The following is a 23,798-nucleotide window of genomic DNA, read 5'->3' as shown; positions in this document are numbered from 1 at the left end:
CCGCGTAGCATGGAGCCAATCGCAGGCGCGGGGGGCGGAGCTAGCACGAGCTCCGCAGCCGCCGGGTCCTAAACTCACAAAGTTTAGCAGCCCGAAGGTCCGCCGCACCCGCTGGCTGGGGACCCCTGTTCCTAACCTGCCCAGCAAAATGCTGGATAGCTAAGCTGAGCTGTGGAGAAACTGCGAATCCCCAGCTCAGGACGACCTTCAGTTACCCTAAAGAAACGCTAGATCAAATAAAGGGAATAATTTTCTCTCTACATTTCCCCTCCTAATTTTGGACGGGCTTCACCTCTTGGAAACTAGCTCGGGTTGGAAATTTAAACTGGCAAGATTAAAATCAGAACAGTGCTAATACTTAGCAAAGAATAAACTTTGCCAAACTCATTTTTTTAAGTCGAAACAGCGAACATGTGCAAAAATATAGTTTAGCAACCACAGCTTTTCTGGATCATCTATAGTGTTAAACATCAAATCTCTAATAATTACATCTCCAAATAATAGAAAGAAATAATTCTGGAATTATGCCTGTAGGTCCCCTACATACATCAACAGGTGATTTTTCCTTACTCCACTTATTCTAGAATTTATTCAACAAATGCTTTATTTTTCAGACATAAGATCACCACCCTTGAAATTTATAAGAAATAAATAACACGACCACTTATATCACGCACCTAAGAAACTGATTTTATCTCCAAGTTTCAGTTTATTGCTCCCAGTTCTTTGCCCATAAAGAAAAAGTAATAACTGGAAACTACAACACTGGCGCAGTGGCACTCAGGGACACAGCAGGGAAAACATCAAGCCTCCCATGCTCAGATGGCATCCGGCCTTCCTGTAGAAAGGACAGTGTAAGAAGTGAGGGGGCCAGGGATTTAGCTCAATGTGCCACCGCCTGCTTGGCAAGCGCAAGGTCCTGAGTTCATCCCTCGTACAAAAAAAAAAAAAGTGTACCATGCCCCATGGTGATATATCCTACTTTCTAGGCTTAAAATAGATATTCTTGGGTGTATCATAACATGTCTAAGTACACAAGGAACTCTGGCAAGCAGAGTAACCCTACAGTTCAAAGTTGAACTTCGGCCAGGGGTGGTGGGGTACGCCCATAATTCCAGCCCTCGGGATGCTGAAGCAGGAGGATCGCCAAGAGTCCGAGGCCAGCCTAGGCTACACAGTAAATTCAAAGCTACCCTGAACTATATAGCAAGACCCTGTCTTAAAAAAAAAAAGTTTGAAATTTAGCTGGGTTTTCTGATTTATGATCAGGGATTAGGCAATTGTGCGTAATCTCCACATCAGCTGGGTAGATATCCAACTTCTCCAGCCTCAGAGTTTGATTTTCCTGTCATTGACTAGTCTCCAACCCCCCCCCAAGGCTCTGGGAGAGGTCCCCTCCTCAACCACTCCATGGTGGCCACCCACATACACCACCCCAGTCCTGACTTCTCCACAGTAAGGAGACCCCAAGAACAGGAGGTATTTTCTGCTGTTCTTTTTTAAAGCAACAACATCTCCAGTACCTAACACAATGCCTGACACATTAAGCCTCAAAAATGTACCACCCGGGGGCCAGGGATTTAGCACCGAATCTGCCTCACAAGTGCAATGTGCCGAGTTCAATCCCTGATACAAAAAGAAAAAAATAAAATAACAATAATATTCCCACCCATCAAACCAGCATTTTTTCACTTCAAGGAATTCATTCTAAGGAAATAATTAAGGATGTTCTAAAATATTTAGCCATGTGAGCTAAGTTTATGACAAGAAACTGAAACAAAACCATCATTAGTAAAGTGTTTAAACTAAAATAATGAAGTCATTTAAAAATGTATTCTATAAACTGCAAGTAGAAATATTTTTAAATAGAGGGAAAAGCCTACAGACTTAAGAGACATATTAGCTGACTGGATCTTATGACTTCTGATTTGAATAGTCTATTTTTGAAAATCACAGTTGAGACAATTGGGAAAAATCTATAAAAACTATGTTATCTTAATAGTTTCAAGAAATCAATTATTTGAGTTATCTTTTAAACAGTCACATGTAATGATACGCTAGTGAAATGTCTGGGATTTAGTTCAGAAAAAGGGAAAGGGGAAAACTGGCAGTTTAAATAAAACAATGTTAGCCATCAGCCTATGGCTACTGACACTAGTCTATCTGTGTATATGTTTGAAACATTTCACAAAATGCCTTCAATCCTATTGAGAAAAAGCAGGTAACAAACCTGCAGGTCCTCACAGTATAAGGCCATACCCACAGCTCTAGAAGGGTTGCAGGCCACGGAAGCAGCAGCTTCTCCCCAACATTCTCCAGTGCAGCCCCAGTGAGGAATGTGCTCTCTGACCTCCCTGTTCAAAGCAGGGGTCTCAGGTGGCTCGCTCTTTCCAATGAAGAACTGAACGATGAAGTCTAACTTTAAGTAGACACATGTGATCAGTGGGTACCATTTTGGACAACACAGGTGCATGTCAGATTTATGGACAATCCTCTCCCTTTTTATTTTATGCAACAAGGATAAGGCAGACTGCTTGGCTTTCCATTTAAAACATTTACTGACACTGATGTGCATCTCTTCTGCAGAGGACTCTTCAAGTGAAATGGAGTTGAATAAAGCAAGTTACATGAGAGTTTATGTATATGCTTTCAATTAACTTTTTAAGAAGGCAAAAAGCAGGCAACTCACTTTCAATTCTGATTTTCCAGCTCTCCATTCCTTCAGTCCCAATTCATACAGAAATGTTGTTTGTTTACTAAAAGCAAGGAGTATGAATGTATTGCCTAGACCAGGAACTTTAACATATATGTCAATCATAATGATAAAAAATTAGAGGAAGGGCCAAACAGAATAAAGCTTTCTACAGATTTTTGGTAATGAATTAGGAGCCAAAATAACTCTATGAACAAAAAGAAATAGTTTTTTTTTTTTTTTGGTACTGGGGATCGAACTCGGGTCCTTGCGCTTGCGAGGCAGGCCACCGAACCACTGAGCTAAATCCCTGGCCCAAGAAATAGTTTTTTTAAGGTTTTCTTGATTGAATTAATCATTAATAGGATAAATCTAAAGCGGCTGGAAAGGCATATGGCACTTTTCATGGGAGGAGAGGGTACTAGCTTCCCGCACATGCTAGGTGATCATTCTAATAATGAGCAACATCCCTAGCCCATTTGGGGTTGTTTTGTTTTGATATAGGGTCTTGCTAAGTTGCCCAGACTGGCCTCCCAAGTAGATGGGATTACAGGCATGTTATATAGTACTCTAAATACTTAACACATAAACACAGTGTTGTTCACAAGAAAGCAGAAGTCTGAGCATAAAAAATTGCCAGAGGTAAGATTTTTATTGACTTATTATTGTAATTTTTCAGCATACAAATTACTTAATCAAGTATAATATTTACAATTCTTACATAATATACATTTTAGAATAGCTATAACAATAATGTATGTACTTTGCTCCATTTACAGTGACAGACTAGGGTAAAACTACATTCATGAATTAGATACAAATCTTCTACATACTAATAAGTAAATGGAGTGTTGGTTATACATTCTTTAAAATATACCTTTTCACAGGTAGCAAGAAATATTACATGTAATAAGTCTTTATGACTGGAATGATCCAGGAATATCACAAAGGACAAGTATACACATACAGAAAAGTATCTCATTATTTCAAAAAGTTAACTGTTAGCCTTTGTGTAAAATAAATGGTGCCAACAATCTTTATATAATGTAGCAAGCTTTCCCTGTTGAAGATTAACACCCAGAATAGGGATTTGGGGGAGAGTGAGAAAAAGTAAATCTAGAAGACCAATGCAGAGAAAATTTCATTTCATCAAATGTTGCTTTGTCCCCAAATTATCAAATTTTAAGTGAATAAATTTATCTAAACAGAAAATGATGTTCATAACCCATCTTTATATACGTTAGGATTCAACAAAACTAAATCCAAGCCTCTTTTACCTCGTTCATTTGAAAGCATCAAGAAATCAGTAAATGCTTAATTCAAATTACCTTTATAATATTTTGCTTTCATTGATGTTTGCCATTACAAAAATGTAAATTTTCTTACAATCTGATGTCTTCAAACCCCAATCTATTCCTCAAAACCTTGAAACAAGGTCCTCTAGAATAGCTGGCATCTTCATTACGAAACACAAGGAAAGCTGGCAGTCATTATTAGATTTTGCTGCCTTACAGCATTTCATGATACAAGTAAAGTGCCTCTGACTTATAGTCAGTCAGATCTGGGTTCTGGTGTCAGCTCTGCCACCAACTGGCAAACTGAGGGACCACCTCTGTAAAACACGGGAGCACACTATGATCAAAAGGCAAAGATGAAGCTCTATGATCTCAGAATACTATGGTGAGAAGAGGTGAGATAAACTAATGTCAAAGTACATTTTAAATAGCAAAATACAGATGTTTTTGTTTTTTCACTTTGTTTCACCCACTCATTTCATTTTGTGAGAAGCCCTGAATCAAAAAGGGTAGTGACTATTACTCCAGTGCCCTTTCTACTAAATCACACACCTCAAAAGTCACTCTGGCCATAATTTCTATAAAAATATAAACTTTTTCCAGCTCATGTCAATGCTATCATCATACAGAAGAGTTAACTTGACAACGTAAGTGTGATCTAGAAAAGTCAGTTATTCCAAATGGGTAATATATTTACTCTTAAACACAATTTGGTTTATTGTGATCATATTTTACATGCATAAAATTACATTTTTAAAATACTATTAACATTGTTGTGAAGTTAAAATTTTGCAGACTGTAAAGGTCTAAAGTGTTTCCTAAAATGCACTTAAGAAAAACTAAAGTACATGTTACAAATTAAGCCTGTATGTTTGAGAAAGTAAATTTTAAAGTTCATGAAAATCTACAGTGAAAACCAGTGTAAGTTAGGCATAATGTAACACAGTCCATGGAAATTTCTGAATTTCTAAGGATTGTACTAAAAATAATTTTTTAAACCCTAAGAACCTAACACATGCAAATGTTATAATGAAGCATTGCAAATGATTGCTCAATTACCTCCAGTCTAATTCTAAAATGAAACTGTTTTATGAACTCTTCATAGTGCTACTATTCTTATTTTGACATTAATCCAATCTTCAAGTGAGTGGACTAAACATAATGAGCTAACCAAATAAAGATAAAGAATCAGAAACTACTATCATCAGGTCAGTTATAGGAAGAAAATAAAGGGCAATCACACAGACTAAAAAGCCCGAGAGTAAGATTAACATGGTTTTACTACAATTTCTCATGATGCACTGAATAATTCATGGCATAACAAAACTCAGATATGTTACACTATCCAAAAGCTACTAGCAGACACAGTGAAATTCACCTAAGAGCCAACCTACCTTGTGAGTATTAATTTAAAGTCTTGTGGTTTACTCCATCATTTCTGCCAAATTTAATCCAGGTGGGGTCTCGAGCACATTCAAGAAATAAAGCCAGTTATGTATTTTTGTATTACAGTCTCCCTGCAACATTAAAGATTTGGCTTTCTCTGAAAATACTCAATTCAAAACCATGACCACCTGTAGAGCACTTCAAGTACATCTCTGACCTTTAAATATAAGTAGACGCTAATTACTATCGCATTAACAACTCATGATTCAAACCAAGGAGGAAAGGAGGGCACAGTGAGTTCCCCTCATCACCACAGAGGTCCCAGAGGGGGTCTCAAGCACCAAGGACCAGGTCAAAAGGGAAGCCTGACAAAGGTCAGGAGCTTTAGGAGCAACATCTAGGATTAAAACAAGAGCAGACACTGTGTATAAAGGAAATGCGAGGCTTTCTTTTCTCTGTCTTCCTTCCCTCCCGTTTGTTTTAACACATTTGTCTTCCTTGAGATCTGTAGGTCAATTAATTTCAAAGTACAATCTAATAAAAGAAGTTACAAGTCAAACTTTTGCCTTTAAACTAAGTACTACAAAGCTAGGTGATCTGTGACTCACATAAAAACAGCAAAAATTTAATGTTTCTATTATGTTGCAATTAAAATATAATGCTCTGAAAATATTTCCTCAGAAATAACTCCAAACTACATTTTTATCTTTATTTAATACATAGTGACTATATTTACTAAGTAAGCCTTACATGCTTGCAATTTGACCAAATTATGGAACATTTTCTATGATGTGAATTTATTTCAATATAACTTCTTAGATTCTGATTTGGAGTTTAATCAACTTCTAAGATTCTACTTATTAGGGAAAAATGTATTATCTTTCTGATTAAATATCTCTTTTACAAGTTTAAAACCTTTTCTTTAGAAACTGAGTACCAATAACATCACTGACATCATTTCTAAGAGAATATTAAACCAACTGTTCACAACATCGAAAAGGAACCACAAGGCAAATTATGTAATTATTCTATATTCCTGATAAGACATGTCAAAAATGTAATCAGACTAGTTTGTAGTATATAAATGGTAAACAGGTATGTTCATAGTATCTTGGAACTCAAGGGTCTGTGATTCACGTCCCCAAATTCTAAAACTATATTCATAATATATAATTTAAAAGAATGTAGACTGTGTACAGTACAAAGGCTAAGTGTAGAAAAGAGTAAAAGGAATTTCCTGCTGTATATTTTAATATAATAAGAAAAACAGGCTTTTTTCTCTGTTATGCAAAGAGATTTTTCTTTCACCAGTAGCACTAGGAAAACTGTATCTTAAAAATAACAACTTTCAAATATAAAAAGCCCTACAAAGATTAATAAATCAATTTTCCTTTTGGAACTTACATTTTGGTTAAAGTATAATTTTGCAACGTAATCTTTGAAACACAGTTTTATTATACTGATAATTTGTTAAGGTTTTAGGAAATAAACCCAACAATAAGGAACTACAACTTTTGAACTGGGATCCTTTTGATGGTTGAAAAAAAAATTAAGAGCTCCTTTGCTTCATAAGATGGAATAAATCTGAAGGACTGAATTACTGTCTACTTGAACAGCCATGATGTGTCTGTTGAGTGCTGGTCGATAATCTAGTAAGCTATCATCTAAAGAGTAGAATGGTATTTCTGAGCAAATGGGGGAAAGCATATTCTCTAGTTCTAATAAGTAAATCTTACAGTGTATATATGATAGCTAGGTTACCAAGAAAAAAAATACACTACACCTATCTCTGAACGACCCAAAATCATCAGGGAAGCTAAAGAAAGACACATTCTTGAGACAGAAAAGGATAGCTGGCTCCCACTTGACATAGACATTTTTCACTGAATGATCCTGGGCATGATGCACAGGAAAATAATAGTATTATTGGCAAGAGAATAGTTTTTTTTTCCCTCTACACACTTAGCATCTTGGAAACCTAGAGGTGGCCCTAATCTAGATTCAACTTTTAGTTATTAAAAAAAATAGCCATTTAAAGAGGATTTATTTTTTTCCCTTTCAATAAAAGAGGTACTACAGTAGACTCTTCTTCCAACTATGAGAGGTCGTTTCAATTTATAAAACTATCAGTGAATGGGTATTTTCCCCAAGCTATGCAATATCTATCTACCAAAATTAAGCAAGTAGAATTATAAATGCAAAAGTTGTGAGTTTTCAGCTGCACACATTAGGAAGTCACCAGATTTCATATATTCTCCCTTCTTTAAAAATTCAGAATTTCTGTGAATCTTGCTGGAAACGATTTAGTTTCTCTGGATTATTGGATGCCATTTGTGAAAAATCACGGAAAATGTCCTGATAAGTTTCATCACCTGCATGAAAGTAAAATAAGGACACTTAAAATGTATACAAGTAAAGCATTAATAAAACAACATTCATTTTTATAAGTATTAACTATTTTTTATATCATTACATTATTTTGTTCAGATGATCATTTTTGGAAGAAAAAAGGCCAACTAAATATAAATGCAAGGAAAATATATAATGAAAGAAAAAAACTATACCTGAAAAAAGCACCTCAGATGCAGCCACAGAGGAAAGTTCAAAGTTAGAAAAGAGCAAGGATGCAGGTGTTTTAAAGCAAGATAAAGAAATAACATTTATTAACACACGAGAAATTAGTCATTCTAAATGAGGCATAGTAAACAAGACATTAACTAAAATTTTCCTTTGTTAAAGGCCAAAAGAAATTACCAAAGCCAAATACTAGTGTTCTTGATGGATGCAAGTTATTCACAAAACAAAATGATAATCAGATAGGAAAAACAACTTTCTTTTATAGGATTATCTTTTAATTAGAAGAAATTTAAATTAAAATAGCATACTCAAACTTTAAACTAATGCATCTAATTCACTGCTTACTACACATAAAATTTTTAAAGCCTAGAAAATGACTATAAAATCATAGTCATACATTGTCAAAAGTTGTTTTGTTTATTATAAGTCATATGAGCAAAAATTCTATAACCAGCCAGGGATTTAGCTCAGTGGTGCCATGCCTGCCTCACAAGCACAAGGTCCTGAGTTTGATTCCCTGATACTGGAAAAAAAAAATGCTACAACAAAATGGGAAAAAGCCACCTGTTAGAGAAATAAATATATGTATACATATAATATTCTTGAAGAGGTGTTCATTAAGATATTAACATTATATCAAATTAAATACTATTTTTTCTTGCCATAGGAAATTATATATACACATACAAATTAATGCCTCAGACAAAAGAATCTTATTTTCAAAATGAATAATTCATCATGTTTGCTTCCTGCTAAACATTAGCTTTATAGATTTTTAAGAAATCAACCCAACAATGAAGGACTTATAGATACACTTGGAATATTCTGTGCTCAAGATTTTGAGTATAAAATACTGTTTTGGATTATTATTGTTACAACCTGGTTTTGTACTTATTCACCATAAGATAACTTGCATCCATCTTCTAACAAACTCGTTGCTACAGGTGTTAATAGTGCAGTAAATTTTGTCACTTTTAAGGAGCAAGATTTTTGAGGCAACAGATGTCATACCAAAAGCTAGAGAATTAGAAAAATGTAGGAGAAGAGCTATTAAAAAGGCCTAACACCATAATCCAAGATTTTTAATAAAAAGATTTTAATACTTTTAATACTTAGTTCCCTTTAATATTTCACCTATATAAAAAGCAATTTATTAAAATCATATATAGTTTTCATTTTGCCCTGGAAATTTACTTATGGCCTGAAAAAAATCAGTTAAGCCTAATCAATCTACTTTAAAAAGAAAAAAGTAAGATTTATTAAAAACTAAAAGTTGATATATTGGAACTGATAAGACAATCCTATGATTTTTTTTTTTGAAGTTCATTTCCACATTAAAAGGCAAACTACGATCTATTCCCACTTTAGCCATTCTAAAACATATAAAATAAGAGAACCATAATAGCAATTAACAAACCATACAAAATATTTTAAATTTTTTTCTTATTTTTAGATGTTGAATTAAAATATGTAAAATATTTATTGTAAACATTATATTTTTAAAATACTATTTAAACTAGATAGTCTAGAATTTTACTCCCAAGAAAGTGTAAAGTGCAGATTATAATACAAAAATACCACACTGATTTTACCATTCAACACCAGAAGTAACTTAAAAGGCACGCATTATACATTCAAGAAGAATTAGGAAGAAGGATCTAGCAGATGCTAATGCCAAAGAGTTTACAGATAGCACCAGATGGACATTCTTAAGTATCACAACAGTACAATGGCAATATATGGCTTCTACAATTAGCAATGCATATTTGTATAAAAAGCTGTATTTTTTCTAGTTTTTGTTTTTCAATCATCTAGTACCTATTACACCAGTATGTTTGAATAGGTCCATTGTACCATGCAAAGCAAATCAGAAGACCTTTCATTTACTAAATTAAATGCTTCCTTGAAGGAAAGTGTTGGTGCCATAATAATCATTGGTTTCACTGACTGAATACATTTAAGGTCAACACAATACAAGAGACATTTCCATCTTCAAACACACAAAAAAACTTTCTAACATTCAGTTTCTAACAAAACATTAATGAATGCACTGTTAATACACTACCTTTCTTAGACCTCAAAATGTGTTGTCAAAAAGCAAATGTTACAAGAATAATAGTGACTAAGATATTTAGCATAGCTACCACAAGTTGAATTTCAATGTGATTATTCATTTGGAATTTTTCCCAAGGCAAATATAATTTGTCTACACTAGAACACATAAACAAAACCAGACTATGCCGTCCTAGAATGTTCGCAGAAAAACATTTTATAGTTTATTACAAATGATAAAAAACTGATTCCCCCAATATCTGTAATACTAAGCATATTCTTTAAATTACTTAACCACATTCCTTTTTTATTTTGGAAAGTAAGCTTTTATATGTGCCTGTACAGTTCTGAGGTTTTAAAACAGATTGCTTTGAGCCAGGTGTGGTGGCACACGCCTGTAATCCCAGCACTTGGGAGGCTCAGGCAGGAAGATCGCTGTGAGTTCAAGACCAGCCTGGGATACACGATGAGTTCCAGAGCAGTCTGAACTATATGGTAAGACCCTGTCTCAAAAAACCAAAAAAAGAAAAAATAAAAAAACCATAAATTTCTTTGTTTCCATTGATAATTAAAATTCATTTTCAAGTTTGGGATTCAGAATATCCATTGTAACTGCAGTTATAATGACTCAATTGTTTATTGACTCTGCTCTTGAAAAGAACTCTCTCAAACTGACGACCGCATATGAGACCTAGCCCAAAGTAATCATATGCATGACCCTGCCCCACTACGTTGCTAAGTTTCTTTCGACAACTCATGAGATCAGTGATCCCCAATCTTTGTCTGCTACACATTCATATAACCAGTACTAGTGCCCAGGCCAGTGATTCTCATCTGGCTAAGAACGTGCCAGCCATCAAGACAAGTCACAGAGCCAGAAGATGCTTCCTTGAGGGAAATTATTTTCTGACAGATTTCCAATAGCTGAGAGCAAGGTGTGCTGCTATTTCCCTCACCCACTCAGGCCTCCTAATAGTTCTGGGGGCTACCAAGGAGTGACACATTCTCCCTTCGGAAACTGTGTGTTCTTAAGGTTGCCTTTCAAAAATGGGAAGTCTCAGATTCTTGGATTGTAACAGAAGGTTCAGAAAATGAGGTTTACTAGAAATAGGTTTATGATTGCCACACATTATATCCGAATTTTTTAAATAGTAGACCTCCTCACTACCAAAAGACTTAAAATTCCTGTACTATAAACTGCCTAGAGTTCTGAGATTTTCTACTGGTAGGACACTTTGTATGGGGGGGGGGGACTAAAAAAAAACAATCAACCAGTCTCTGAAAGAAAAAGTATATAGTGATACAGTAAGCAGATGAAAAACAAAGAGCTACTGCCAAATACCTCTGCTCTCCAAAGACTCAGGAAGGAAAAGAGGAGAGCAAGCGTTGTGCCACGTCACCACATCACCTGTATAAGCATGTTTCAAATATTAGGACCTACAAAGGACTGAAGTAGAATTATTCTCAAGATAATCTGAAAATAGATTCTTTAAAAATCTCATTTTATTCTGATACACTCTTTCCAGAATCCTCACCTATTTTTTTAACCTCTAAACTGAAACTTGAGAATGGCAGAAAAGTTTGTTTCAAAATGAGGCTTTCTCAATTTTTCATTAAAATAAATCAGAAAAATTGGTATCTCTGTTGATTAACAAACGTTTATATACTTATAAATAAGCCTGCACATATGTAACAGTGAAAGAGACATCTGAGGGCTCTAAACAATGGCAGAAGAAAACCAAACAATTTGGGTGGAACTGGAAGTAGCAAGAACATCGAAGTTCTGTCCTTTCAAGCTTCCAACTCCAGAGAAGAGTCATCCACTAACCTTCTGACTAATCAGGTGGCTGAATCTCATCAGCAAACAACTTAAGGAAAGAGTGGCTGACCCAACATTTAAGTTTAAAATTTCAAGAAAAAAATTTGTTTAACTTAAACTCCTGAAGTTCACTGTTCTCACAAATGTCAGGTCACATCCTTTGATCAATGTTTATTTTTAAAGTGCTTAAACATAAAGGCCTCAAAAATGGCCTAGTAAAACTATCACTTAAGTATATCTGTTACAAAACTGTAACTTGTTTAAAATCTAACACTCAAGTGTAAAACAAATAGGTGAAATCCAGAGTTAACACTGGAGCTTCACCCATCACCAGCATTTGACATTGCAGAATATCATGAGTCAGTGGTACATGTGATCCATAGGATTAACATGGGATGCCCTAGATTAGAAGCACCTAGATCCAGTGCCTCTATGCTCAGTCCTTTCTTGCTCCCTATTAAATTAGGGCAAAAATAAGTAGTGAATACAGTCCTCTGAGAAAAAAAAATGCCCCATATTGATATTAAATATTGAGTTAAAGTAAATGGTTGAAGCTATCAGGAAGTACAGAAATTTACAACATATTTAAACAGAAAGAAGAGATGATATTACCAGGCCACCATAAAAATATTACCAATATTCATTTTAAAAAATCAAATATACTCATTGCAAACTGAATGCTCTAAAGTATTTTTATGAATATCTGAAATTTTTACTAATACGTATATGAATTTAAACAGATTAGTAATTCATATACTCAAAATCATGAAACTAGAGATCCCGTAGTTACTCTCTTCTCTGTGAAGAATGTCTAATCAGCATGTACTCGTCAAAGAGGAATCTGATCAGCAACACTTCTTTTCTTGACAACCTGACTCACAGGTAAAATGAGTCAAAATGAAACTTGAGGTGATCATGAGTTGAGATTCTCTAATAAAAGTAAGTGTACTTTGCCACCAGGTTCACAAAATTTTGTTCTAAATACTGCCACGTATCAAAACAGATAGTATACAAATGCTCGGGGCTAACAATAAAACAAGACCTTTTCCCTTCAACCTTTTAAATTAACTCTACTTCCCTTATGAACTTCTAAGCCTACTAGTAAATTTATATTTTACTTCTTCAATTCACTTTTAGATTGGAATACAAAACTCATCAATAAGCTTTTTCTTAGCATTTTTCATACTGAATATTTTATATTCCAAACATATAGTGGTTTTTTTCATTTAAGGTTTTCCCTGAACACATTTATAGAAATTCCCTGAATAACAAAAAGAAAATAATTTTGTTATATTAATTTGATAACTAAAAAGAATTCCAAAGAGAAAACAACTATTTTGCTGCTGTAAGTATATAAAGAATACTTTTATCATTCCACTCACTTCACTGGAATGTATATATGGAAGACATCTGTATAGGAGATAACGAAGTCAGCAGCCAGAGTTAAATACAGCAAGTAAATGTGTGCTGGAATAGGAACAGTTATGGATTTTTAAAGGCCCAGGATTAGCCACCCAAGAATTCTGGCAGTACAGAACATAGCTAACAACTCACAATTTACAAGTAGGTTATAAAAACTCTACAGAGTCATGTTAGTTGGCTAAAGAACTATGAATCTTCCAATTGTAAACTGATAAATTCCTGAATACATTTCTTATACTGCATTTCAGTATGGTTATTAGTGGAATATTGACCTGGCTGTCCATAAAGTCCTTCTGATTCCCGCATTTCTTCATTCATTCTTGCTAACCGTAACCTAAAATTAAATAAAAGGACTTTCAGATGAAGTTATATACATGAATGTTTATGAGTAATTATATAAGCAGATAATACATGTACTAATGCAATTTCGTCCCTTTAGCAGTATTTGTCACTGAAACAAGCTGGGTTTTAGTTTATCAGACCTAGAAATCTAAGGTACAAAAATAAGTATATCTTATCTTCATACAATTATCATGAAAACAGTACGTGTATTTCAGCTCTGTTTGGGCAGGATCCCTGCAACGCCTCTAGTAGTTTGCTTCCTTCACACTCCAGAGAATTCCTGGCTCCCGCAGAAACCTGTCAAATTTTAACTGCCGTATACTGAAATTATTGCTCCTACAGAATAGTTATAGCCTGTTCTTAGTTCACTTTGGCTCATTTTGAGTGAGAGAATTCCCCACATATAAATAGCATGCATTGCCTCTAAATACTGTAAATAAATTTTAATAGACAAGCATCACACAAAAATTATAATACATATAATGATACATACATACATATTGGTTATCAAGATGTTCCTAAGGTTATACATTGATTATTATTCTTTTTATGGATTTATTCTGGCAGTAGGTGACAAATATTTCTTTTCTTTTTCTCTTTACTAATTTTAAGCACATTTAAAAATAGGCAAATATCCCCTTTGGTACCCCTCTCCTACTCAGTACTGCTGACCACCAAATACCCACTGCCTTCCCAGCCTATGTTACACTTTTCTGCTGTCCTCTCTGGCAACTGCCACACCTGACATGGACTTCTCCTGTCTTTAAACTTCCATGACTCCCTCCAACTCCTCTCAACCGCTGTAAGAATTAACAATAGCTCCTTAAGCATTCTCTGTGTGTAAATTTTTAGAGAGGACACATAGTACAAAAATTCTTAAATGAAACTAATGAACTCACATAAAATAGAATGAGAATATTTAAAAATTTGGGAACAGATACAGGTGTTTTGTGAGACAGGCTGTGGCACCACTGAGATAAATCCCCAGTCTCCTAGTCTAATTTTTTGAAATCACTCTTTTCCTCCTATTCTAAATCTATAATGCCTTAGTAGTTTTAGATTTTCATAAAACAGCTTCCACAGTGACAATGATTCTTCTAGTGAGGAAAGAGTGCTTTGCCGTGTTGAATTTGGCAGGGCTCAGCAGGGGCAGCACACAGCATGTCCTGAATCTCAGTAACAGCTCAGATTTTCAGACAGTCATGGGAATTTCTCCTTGTGACTGAGAAGAAGTGTGAATGAGGCTGCTTCTCTACTAAAATGGGAGGTAAATCACTAGTTCTAAGCTTCACTTAACCCAGACGAGAATGAGGAAGTGACTCTGTACAAAATATTCTTCTGGTATCTGAAATACAGGTGATTGTCACATTTCTAGAATCCAAGGATAACAAACTACTTTGTTCCAAGTTTGCATATCAAGAGTCTTCTTCTTGCCAGCTATTGTTTTGGCTGAAGAAGACTGTCGTAGATTTGAGGCCAGCCTAAACAACTTAGCAAGACCCTGTCTCAAAATGAAAAACAAAGAGGGTCAGGGTTGAAGCTCAGTGGAAGAGTGCGTGCCCAACATGTGCACAGCTGAGTTCAATCACCAGTACCATCACAAAAAACAAATTTCTCTTAATAGCTCAAATTAGCTTTTATTCAAACATTCAAAACCATGAATTTTATCTTAATATTAATCAAGGGCCACACCTGCCTGACAAGCACAACATCCTGAGTTCGATTCCTAGTACCAAACAACAAAACAATAAAAACATTAATCAAGTGTTCATGTGAAAAAACTTTTTTAAAACAGATTCCTATCATTATTCAAAGGTAATGCAACTTCTTAAAAGTTACTAACATCAATGCAGCTGTCCTTCCTGCTTATAATCCTCTAAGCCTTGAGGCAGTAGATTTACTCGAACAGTCCTCAACCCCAACCCTAACAGTCTACTAAGAGTTAACTGTTTTAGAGAAGTCACTTCTACTGTCAGGAAATACAGAAGAATTGGCTAGGTTCAAAATTCTTGATATTAAGTTGCAACTCCACCACTTACTAATTTCTTAAACTGTGGTTTGGCCTCCTAAGCTAGAAAATAAGGATAGTAAGAAACAATATCTTCCTCACAGCGGTGTTATAAGAACCAAATCAGACCAGGCACTTAAAAGTGCTTACTACATTTATTGTACTTAGGGAAATACAAGGCTCACAGTAAATACCAACCAAGTCTAGAGTTCACACCTGAGAAAGAATTCCGGTTAACACAGTGCACAAGTAACATCTTGCATGGGAATAACAAAGTAGGAAGGACACACTTACAAGGTTACTATATCAGCATTGGCTGCTTCCACAGCTATGCTCAAAGGGTCCTTCCCTTCTTCGTCAGTGGCATGTTGATTGGCACCTCGCTTTAGGAATAAACATACCTGCCTGTTTAAGGGAACAATATTTTTGAGATATTGCCAACAAGAAGAAAATTAATATTGGCCCTAAAAAATTTAAAGCCCTACCTCATTTAAATGTTTTTGTTAGAAAATTCTTAGTTCATTCTAAAAAATAATGAACAGCAATTCAAATAATAAAAGTTTACAAATATCAGTATTTTACAAGACAAAGTATTTTCACTTATACTATTCTATATAATCTGGGACTGTATAGCATAGTGAGATACATAATTTATGGTCTCTTGCCTCAAAGAATATCATAAAAAGATATGCCAGGGATTTAGCTCAGTGTTTCAGTGGCCTGCCTTGCAAGTGCAAAGACCCGAGTTCAATCCCCACCAAAAAAAATAAAAATAAAAAAAAAATAAAAAAAAAAAAGATATACCCAGATACCAGAACACTTAACAGAAAGGTCACTCTAGGCCATAAAACAGGAAGGATTATGATAGTTTAAGAAGAAAATACAAAGAATAAGTTAAATTCCTTGCCAGTTTTAAGAACAGAAAAGTGTTGATGAGGTTATTGAAATGAATCTTTGTTGATAGAGAAAACAAGTCGAGAGAGAGAGAGGTTATTTAAGACAGGCAGACAGGCATGGTGGTGCACACCTGTAATCCCAGCACTCTGGGAGGCTGAAGTAGAATTCAACGCCAGCCTGGGCAACTTTGTGCCTTAGAGAGACGCTGTCTCAAAATAAAAAAATAAAAAGGGTGGAGGATGAATCACAATGTGAGGGCCATGGGTTCAATCCCTAGTACCACACACACACACACAAACACACACAAAGACAGAAATGCTATTAAAAGAAAAGAATTTAAAAAAGAATACCTTCTCACTTATCCAGGAAATAATAATTGGAAACACTGAAATGTTTCATTTAGGAAAAAATTTACTGTATTATCAGGGCATAATAGCCCACACCAATAGTCCCAGAATTGTGGGAGGCTGAGGCAGAAGGATCTCAAGTTCAAGTTCAGCCTGAACAACTTAGTAACTTAGCAGGACTCTGTCTCACAATAAAAAAATCTTTAAAGGACTGGGGATATAGCTCAGTGCAAAGGCTCTGAAGCAGTCTTCTTGCTATACTGTACAAATACTCATAATCTGAAGAAACAGAGCAAAAAACATTTTAATATGAAAGAATGGGTAGAGCCTATACAGGAAGAATTATAATAGTTCAATACCTAGTATCACAAATAGGTTAATAATTTTTAAAATAAAAAACAATAATCACCTATGATAATTTTTTTGTATAACACCTCTATTTCTACTTTATTTATACTATCCAATAGAAAGTCCATTTTCATAGCTTTACTGCTCTGTAAGTCTTAATACTGCTCTAGATATCACAATGTCAACTGCCTAAACTAAGAGTTTAGTTTGTAATTTGACCAGCTACACTAAACATTTAAGGTATAAATACACTTAGTTGTCTGACGAAATCATCACAATTTCAGTAAAAGAGAAAGTAGTAAAACTGAGCTATTTAATAAGTTAGGGTCAAAGTAAGCTCGGCAGTTTTCATATCTAAAAAACCATAGTTTTTTTAAATCAGTTTTTAATTTTCAAATTCCATCACTGACAATGTAAGTCATAGGGACACATCTTTTTATACACTATCTCATGACCTCAACCTGAAAAGGCAAAACATTATTTCAGAATGATTTTTTCAAATAAAATCTCTCCAAATATTTAAACACTATAATTACCCTGTGTGTCCTAAGACGGTGGCATGGTGCAGTGGTCCCCGCCCTCGGACGTCTCTTTGGTTCACATTAGCACCATTCTGGAGGAGGAACTCACATGTCACCAAAGAGCCCTTAAAGGGAAAAAGAGTAACAATTTATAAATGCAAACAACAAGAAGAGCAGTATATTTCTATTTAAAAACAGTATTTTTGTTTACTCAAAGAGCATTTCCATTTCATTTTCCTTCTAAAAATACCCCCAGAAAAGCAGAAAAATATTGTATTAGTTACTTCTCAAGAACCACTTCCAATAGGAATCCATTTACAGTTTATGATCTAGCAAAACATACTACAACTTTTATTATCAGAATTTTTTTCCATTGTAAAAAGAAAAGAAAAAGCTGAAACAAAGCGATGCTCAGCAATCACTATGAGGTACGCAGAGGCATCATTATTTTTCAGCATATCTTTTAAAGGAAAAAAACAGCAATAATACCAAAGCTGTGTTCAGAATTTATTATAACTTATATTTTACTACCAGTGAAAACCTTAATGCATAAATTCATACCCCTAGTACAGCCTGAATAAGTGGTGTTGCTTTGTTTTCCTCTGAATTAGCCCAGTTCACATCTGCACCATGAGCCAAAGCCTCAGCCATTTTTGGAAGATTTTTCTCATACGAAGCTCTATAAAGCTGAAGTCCTGGATTAAGATGTTTAGAGTCGGGAAACACAGAAGAATCTTGTTTTTCTCCTTCTGAACAGCAAACACAAATACATTAATAAAAATGAGCTCTTAGCAAGGAAAGGATGAATTGCTTAATAGGTGGAGTTTCAGTTCTGCAAGATAAAAAGAATTCTGTGGATAAATAGGGTAATGGTGGCATAATAAAATGAATATATACTTAATGCCACTGAACTGTACATTTAAAAATTGTTATAATGGTAAATTTTGTGTTAAATTAACTCTTAATAACGTATCACAATGTGAAAGTTGTGATGTAAGAGAAACCATTAATCTACCATAATAAGCTTATGGGAGATTTTCACATAGATATCTTGGTTCCTGTAATCACATCCCGAATACTCAACCTCCTCTTACAAAGACATCAACCAGTATGCTCCATCTTTTGTGCTCCTGCTTATGTTCAATGGCAAGGACAATTACTCTATTAAAACTGGCTGCATTCCTACAAGCCTAGACTGAACAGGAATCCAGAATCCTGGAAGAATTTTACTACTAGATCAAACTACTCTTCATTCTAAGGATGATCCACTACATTTGCATTTTGGCCTATAACTTGTTCAAACAATTTGAAGAATGTTTACTCCCCTGAGAATTCTGAAAGACTGAAATCACAGTAGAGAGAATGTAGGACTACAGCACTGAGAAGAAAAACTTAATAGCAAGGGAGATGACTGTCTCCCACCTGGTAAGATAGCCACAAGGAAAGATATAGAATGAAGACATAAAGTACATGTGGATTAAAAATAATCCTTCCTATAGGAAGACACTTAGAACACATCAGGAAGCTTGGAAGAATGTGCAACGAGTAGTGAACGTCCAAACTGTAAGAGAAATAGGTGCGTTTTCACTTAACAATATTACTCCCTCCTTAGTACCTTCTAAGTTTCCTTTAGAAACGATTTAATCAAGACCAGGTATTTACGCATGGATTTTTCAGCACAATGTACCAATTAACAGTGGATTTCATCAACTCACCAGGCTCATATAAACTACTGGCTGACACTGTGGACGGTAAAGATTCTCTTCCATCATCACAGCTTTGCTGGATCCCACTGTCATTACTTTTGACTATTTAAAAAAAAATTAGCCAGTGATTAAAGTTCATATCATCTGGAATATAATCTTGAACAACCAACAAGGTCTTAAAATGAGCTTTTACATGTCAACATGAACTCAGTCACCACCAGTGGACTATATTTAATACAATTTTAATCCTTCTGAACACTTATTGTGATATAAATCAATCACAAAGTCTGAAAATAAACTTTATTTTCAGAGTTGTAACACATCTCATTACTCCATAAAATGTCAGGGGTATTAAAAGCTTAATTTACAGTATGACTGTAAGTAATGTGTAATTCTGAGACAATGGGTAACATCTAGAGAAATGGCCACACCGCACAATGACCACTGGCACAAACTTGGAATGCTCCACAAGAGTAGTACTTACTACTACGCAGTTTTGAAGAAGTATCAAAGTAGGAGAAGAGTGAATCTAGCTCATCAGGACAGAAGAGAGACTCCCGCCTGGCCTCGTCGCTATTTACAGCAACCACTGGGGTCATGCAAGTTAGCAAAGCACAAAGCAGGCCATAAGAAGGGAAAAGGGCAGGAAAAAACGTTACTGGGAAAATTTTAGGAGGAAAAAATAGGAAGGAAATCAGGTAGTTAATCAGATACTCAGGGTTTTTTGGCATGATAGATTAATAATCCCCGTCTCCCCTATTTTAAGCAGTTTTATGTGAATTACCATGGTACTATTTAGATGCAAGTTTTGTTTTTTGTTTTTTGGGTTTTTTTTTGGTACCGGAGATCGAACTCAGGTCTTTGCGCTTGCAAGGCAGGCGGCAGAACCACTGAGCTAAATCCCCGGCCCTAGATGCAAGTGTTTTAAAGACAAAGAAATCTAGTTTCTCCTTAAAATATGTTGAAGGAATCAGGTTTATAGCATTTAAAAAAGTTTACAATGGTTATTAATTCAGAGATGAGGGAAATGACTTCAGCTCAAGACAATATTAACATTAAAAACAAGAAAGATGTAATACCTGAACTCTGGATAGATGCTCTGATTGGGTCACCTGGCCCAAGTTTAGAAATGCTCAGCCTCTTTTCTTCACAGCCTCTGGAGACAAACTTTTTTTCCTGCTCAGAAGGTGATGATGATATAGAATATTTATCCACAAATTTTCTCTCCACATATTTTGCTTTGATATAGGCCTCTTTCTCCTGTCTGGTATACATAAAAATGTCATGATGTTCTGCTTAATCCTTGGCATAGCTACTACTCAAAAGATTGAGTATACATTATACTCAATTATTATACATTGAATATTTTCAAGCAAAGTCATTGGATATGACACACTTAAAACAATGTGTGACATTATACAATATTTCTCTTCCAAATATTTAATGAACTGATTTCACTGTCAAATGAAATACAAATAATACAACCTAAATGAAAAGTGACACATATTAATATGGCACTTTGATTTTTAGTTTGTGTTCATTCATTTCTATATAAATTCCCTCACACTTTTTAAGAATGAAAAATATTACCAGGAAAACAATAAAAATATATAGAAATGAATTTTAATTTTGTTTATACTCAAAGAGATAATCACATAATACTGACAAACATAATTTTTCATAAGATAATTACCTTAAAACAATATAGCATTCCTAATTTATAGAGGAGAAAAAGATGTCACATTTTAAACTTTTGATTTATGATACAATCATCAAATACCATATCTGCTCTATAGTTTTTTTTTTGGGGGGGGTTGGTTTTTTGAGACAGGGTCTCACTATGTAGTTGAGACAGACCTGGAACTCACTATGTAGCCCAGGCTGGTCTTGAACTCACAGTGATCCTCCTGCCTCAGCCTCCCAAGTGCTGGGATTACAGGCATGCGCCACCACGCCTGGCTCTGCTCTATAGTTTTTATTACTTATAGCCTTTTAAACTGCTTAGGTCTTCAGCTAAAAGAGAAGGGTATTTTCAGGTTTTAAATATCTCAGTCGTTCTTTTACATATATAAGATTCTGATTTAAATTATACTGTCTTAGAAAAATTTTTGACAAAGGATTATGGCAAAAATGAAATCTGAATGCTAAAAATAAAAAAACGATGACTAAAAGTAGCACTGAGTACAAAAAGTATGTGTCTCCAAGGCACTGACTGACTGACTCCTGGCCACTTCGTAAATAAGCCTCGGTATATAAAACTGGGAATATAATCTCAGACACAGCAATTAAGTTCTCTCTTCTACTATAGCAACCTTTCATCCTCAATTCCTCAGTATCAAAATGCATGCATAAAGTATGTGATCAACAAATATTTGCTGAACTAAGTCCAACAATGTTAAATTATTTCATTATAGGCAGTAGGAACTCGATCCTTAGAAACTTTAAGGGACAGACTATATCTTCTGAATGCCTGCCACCAAAAGAACTTTAATCATCTACTGTAACGGCTAGGAATATTCACATTTCTAGGTAGAGTTTTAATTTTAAGATTCCTTCTCATCTGAAAACTATGATATGCTCAAAATACAATTAATCTATACAAGACAGAGATAGTCACATGTGAACAGAAGCAGACATTACTATTTTTAAACACTAGCTCAATGCTATATGTAGTTATAGTGAAATAAAAGCACTGCTGTATTCCTGATTAGAAAAAAAAAGGTAGCACATCAAGATGACTGGAATAGTACCTTTGTCCTGGTTGTGGTTTCTTGATTCCCATTTTTTCCACTTTAGCTTCATAAACACGATTTATAACATCATTTCCCAACTCACACATAAGCTGTTTGACAGAAAATAGAAAAGCGAGCTATATAAATTAGAAGTCTTTAAGATAAGCTAAAATACGAAAGTTCTTAAATCAACCTCTCATTCTACAAGGAAATTAAAAGTTAAAATGAGACAAGGAATGAGAGTAACACTATCATTTGGCCATTCTTCATCAGAGTACCTTCCCTAGAGCACTGCCACTCCTATACCAGATTCTATGTATATACACAGATACATGAAATCAACCTCTCTATCCACAATTACCATTATCTACATGCTCATGTTAGAACAAGATGTATGACAACAGAGCATAACCTATATACTTAGGTATAATTACTACTGGCCAGTCTTAGGAAAATAAGTTCAATGTCCATGCTTTTCAGTTTTCTCCTCACTTCCAAAGAAATATTCAAATCTGTCAAATGTACGACTTTATGGAAATTATTTTGGGGCTTTTTCCTCTCCTTTAAAGGAGCTCCTCCTTCCAATGTTAACGAATTCCTTGTTATACGTCCCAAAGCCTTTTAGGTTTTCCTCTTTATCTGTCCATTCATGGCTTTAATTTGGTTTGCACTTTCCTTGCCTCCTTAACACATTACACAACCTCATGGTGACCCATACTGCTTCCAGTTGTGCCCCGTTCCAGGCCTGACCCTACGCCAAACATGCTGCTTATGCCAAGATTCAGATTCCCCAAACCATTTTCCTGAACATTTTATCTGCATAAAAAGGACACTGAGTGTACACTGGGATGACACAATCGGCAGGTGCAGAGAACACAGTTAAGATGAGCTGGTGGGAAGGCAAAAGGCTTAGGGTAAGACGGCAAGATGAAAAACACAATCACAACAGGAGCAGAATCTGAGAAGGGCAGTCTAAGAAAGGGTACATTAGGCAGGCATGAGAAAAAGGTTTCCTTTTTCCTCCCGAGTCTGGGTCCTTTCAGAACCTCTTGACTTCTGAGACATCCTCGTCTTACCAGGGTATCCTGCCAGGGTATCCTTGCTTCTGCTGCACCTCTGTCCCCTTTCTCTCCCCTTCCTTCTCCCCACCCCTCCCTCTTTCTTTCTTTCTTTCCCTGACCCCAATGCACAAGTACTTCTTACATTATTTGCCATTTTTCAGGGGGTTTTGTTTTTATTACTGTGTTTAGGGGTGGGGCTCGTTTTGGTTTTCTTTGGGTTTTGCTTTTGCCAGTGCTGATGACTGAATCCAGAGCCTTCACATGCAAGGCCAAGTGCTCTGTCAGTGAACTACATCCCTCCTCAGCCCTACTTCCACTTTTACATATCACATTGTTTTCATTTTTACTTTATTTTATCTTATATTATTTTTGTGGTGCTAGAGATTGAATGCAGGGCTTCACACATGCTAGGAAGGTACTACACCACTGAACTACAGTCACAGCCCACATTTTTTATTTTTAAAATAAAGACACCAATTATATTCAGATAAGCCTTTCAAAAAATCATCTCACTGTCCTATAAGATAACAGACACAATACAAAATAAGAATTTGTAGCAACCAACCCCATTTACAAAAATTTATTGTAGAACA

General features: G+C 35.1%; 1 protein-coding gene across 1 annotated transcript in view; it reads right to left on the bottom strand.

Moving 5' to 3' along the window:
• Window positions 1-3,333: 3,333 nt before the first annotated feature.
• Acap2 (ArfGAP with coiled-coil, ankyrin repeat and PH domains 2) overlaps window positions 3,334-23,798 on the bottom strand; it is an 80,650-nt gene continuing 60,185 nt past the window's right edge. Inside the window, exons 16-24 of the mRNA XM_010624061.3 lie at window positions 22,163-22,254; window positions 20,492-20,676; window positions 19,897-20,001; window positions 19,422-19,514; window positions 18,268-18,455; window positions 17,722-17,831; window positions 15,888-15,998; window positions 13,516-13,577; window positions 3,334-7,745 (exon numbers count right to left, since the gene is read on the bottom strand). Coding sequence (XP_010622363.1) covers window positions 7,645-7,745; window positions 13,516-13,577; window positions 15,888-15,998; window positions 17,722-17,831; window positions 18,268-18,455; window positions 19,422-19,514; window positions 19,897-20,001; window positions 20,492-20,676; window positions 22,163-22,254 — 1,047 coding nt within the window. The 3' untranslated portion in view covers window positions 3,334-7,644. The remainder of the gene's footprint in view (window positions 7,746-13,515; window positions 13,578-15,887; window positions 15,999-17,721; window positions 17,832-18,267; window positions 18,456-19,421; window positions 19,515-19,896; window positions 20,002-20,491; window positions 20,677-22,162; window positions 22,255-23,798) is intronic.

This window comes from Fukomys damarensis, unplaced genomic scaffold (genome assembly GCF_012274545.1).
Source record: "Fukomys damarensis isolate Sample0158 unplaced genomic scaffold, DMR_v1.0_HiC HiC_scaffold_12, whole genome shotgun sequence".
Taxonomy (NCBI): Eukaryota; Metazoa; Chordata; class Mammalia; order Rodentia; family Bathyergidae; genus Fukomys; species Fukomys damarensis.
The sequence above is the reverse complement of the archived record's forward strand: the minus strand, read 5'-3'. Positions and strand labels throughout refer to the sequence as shown.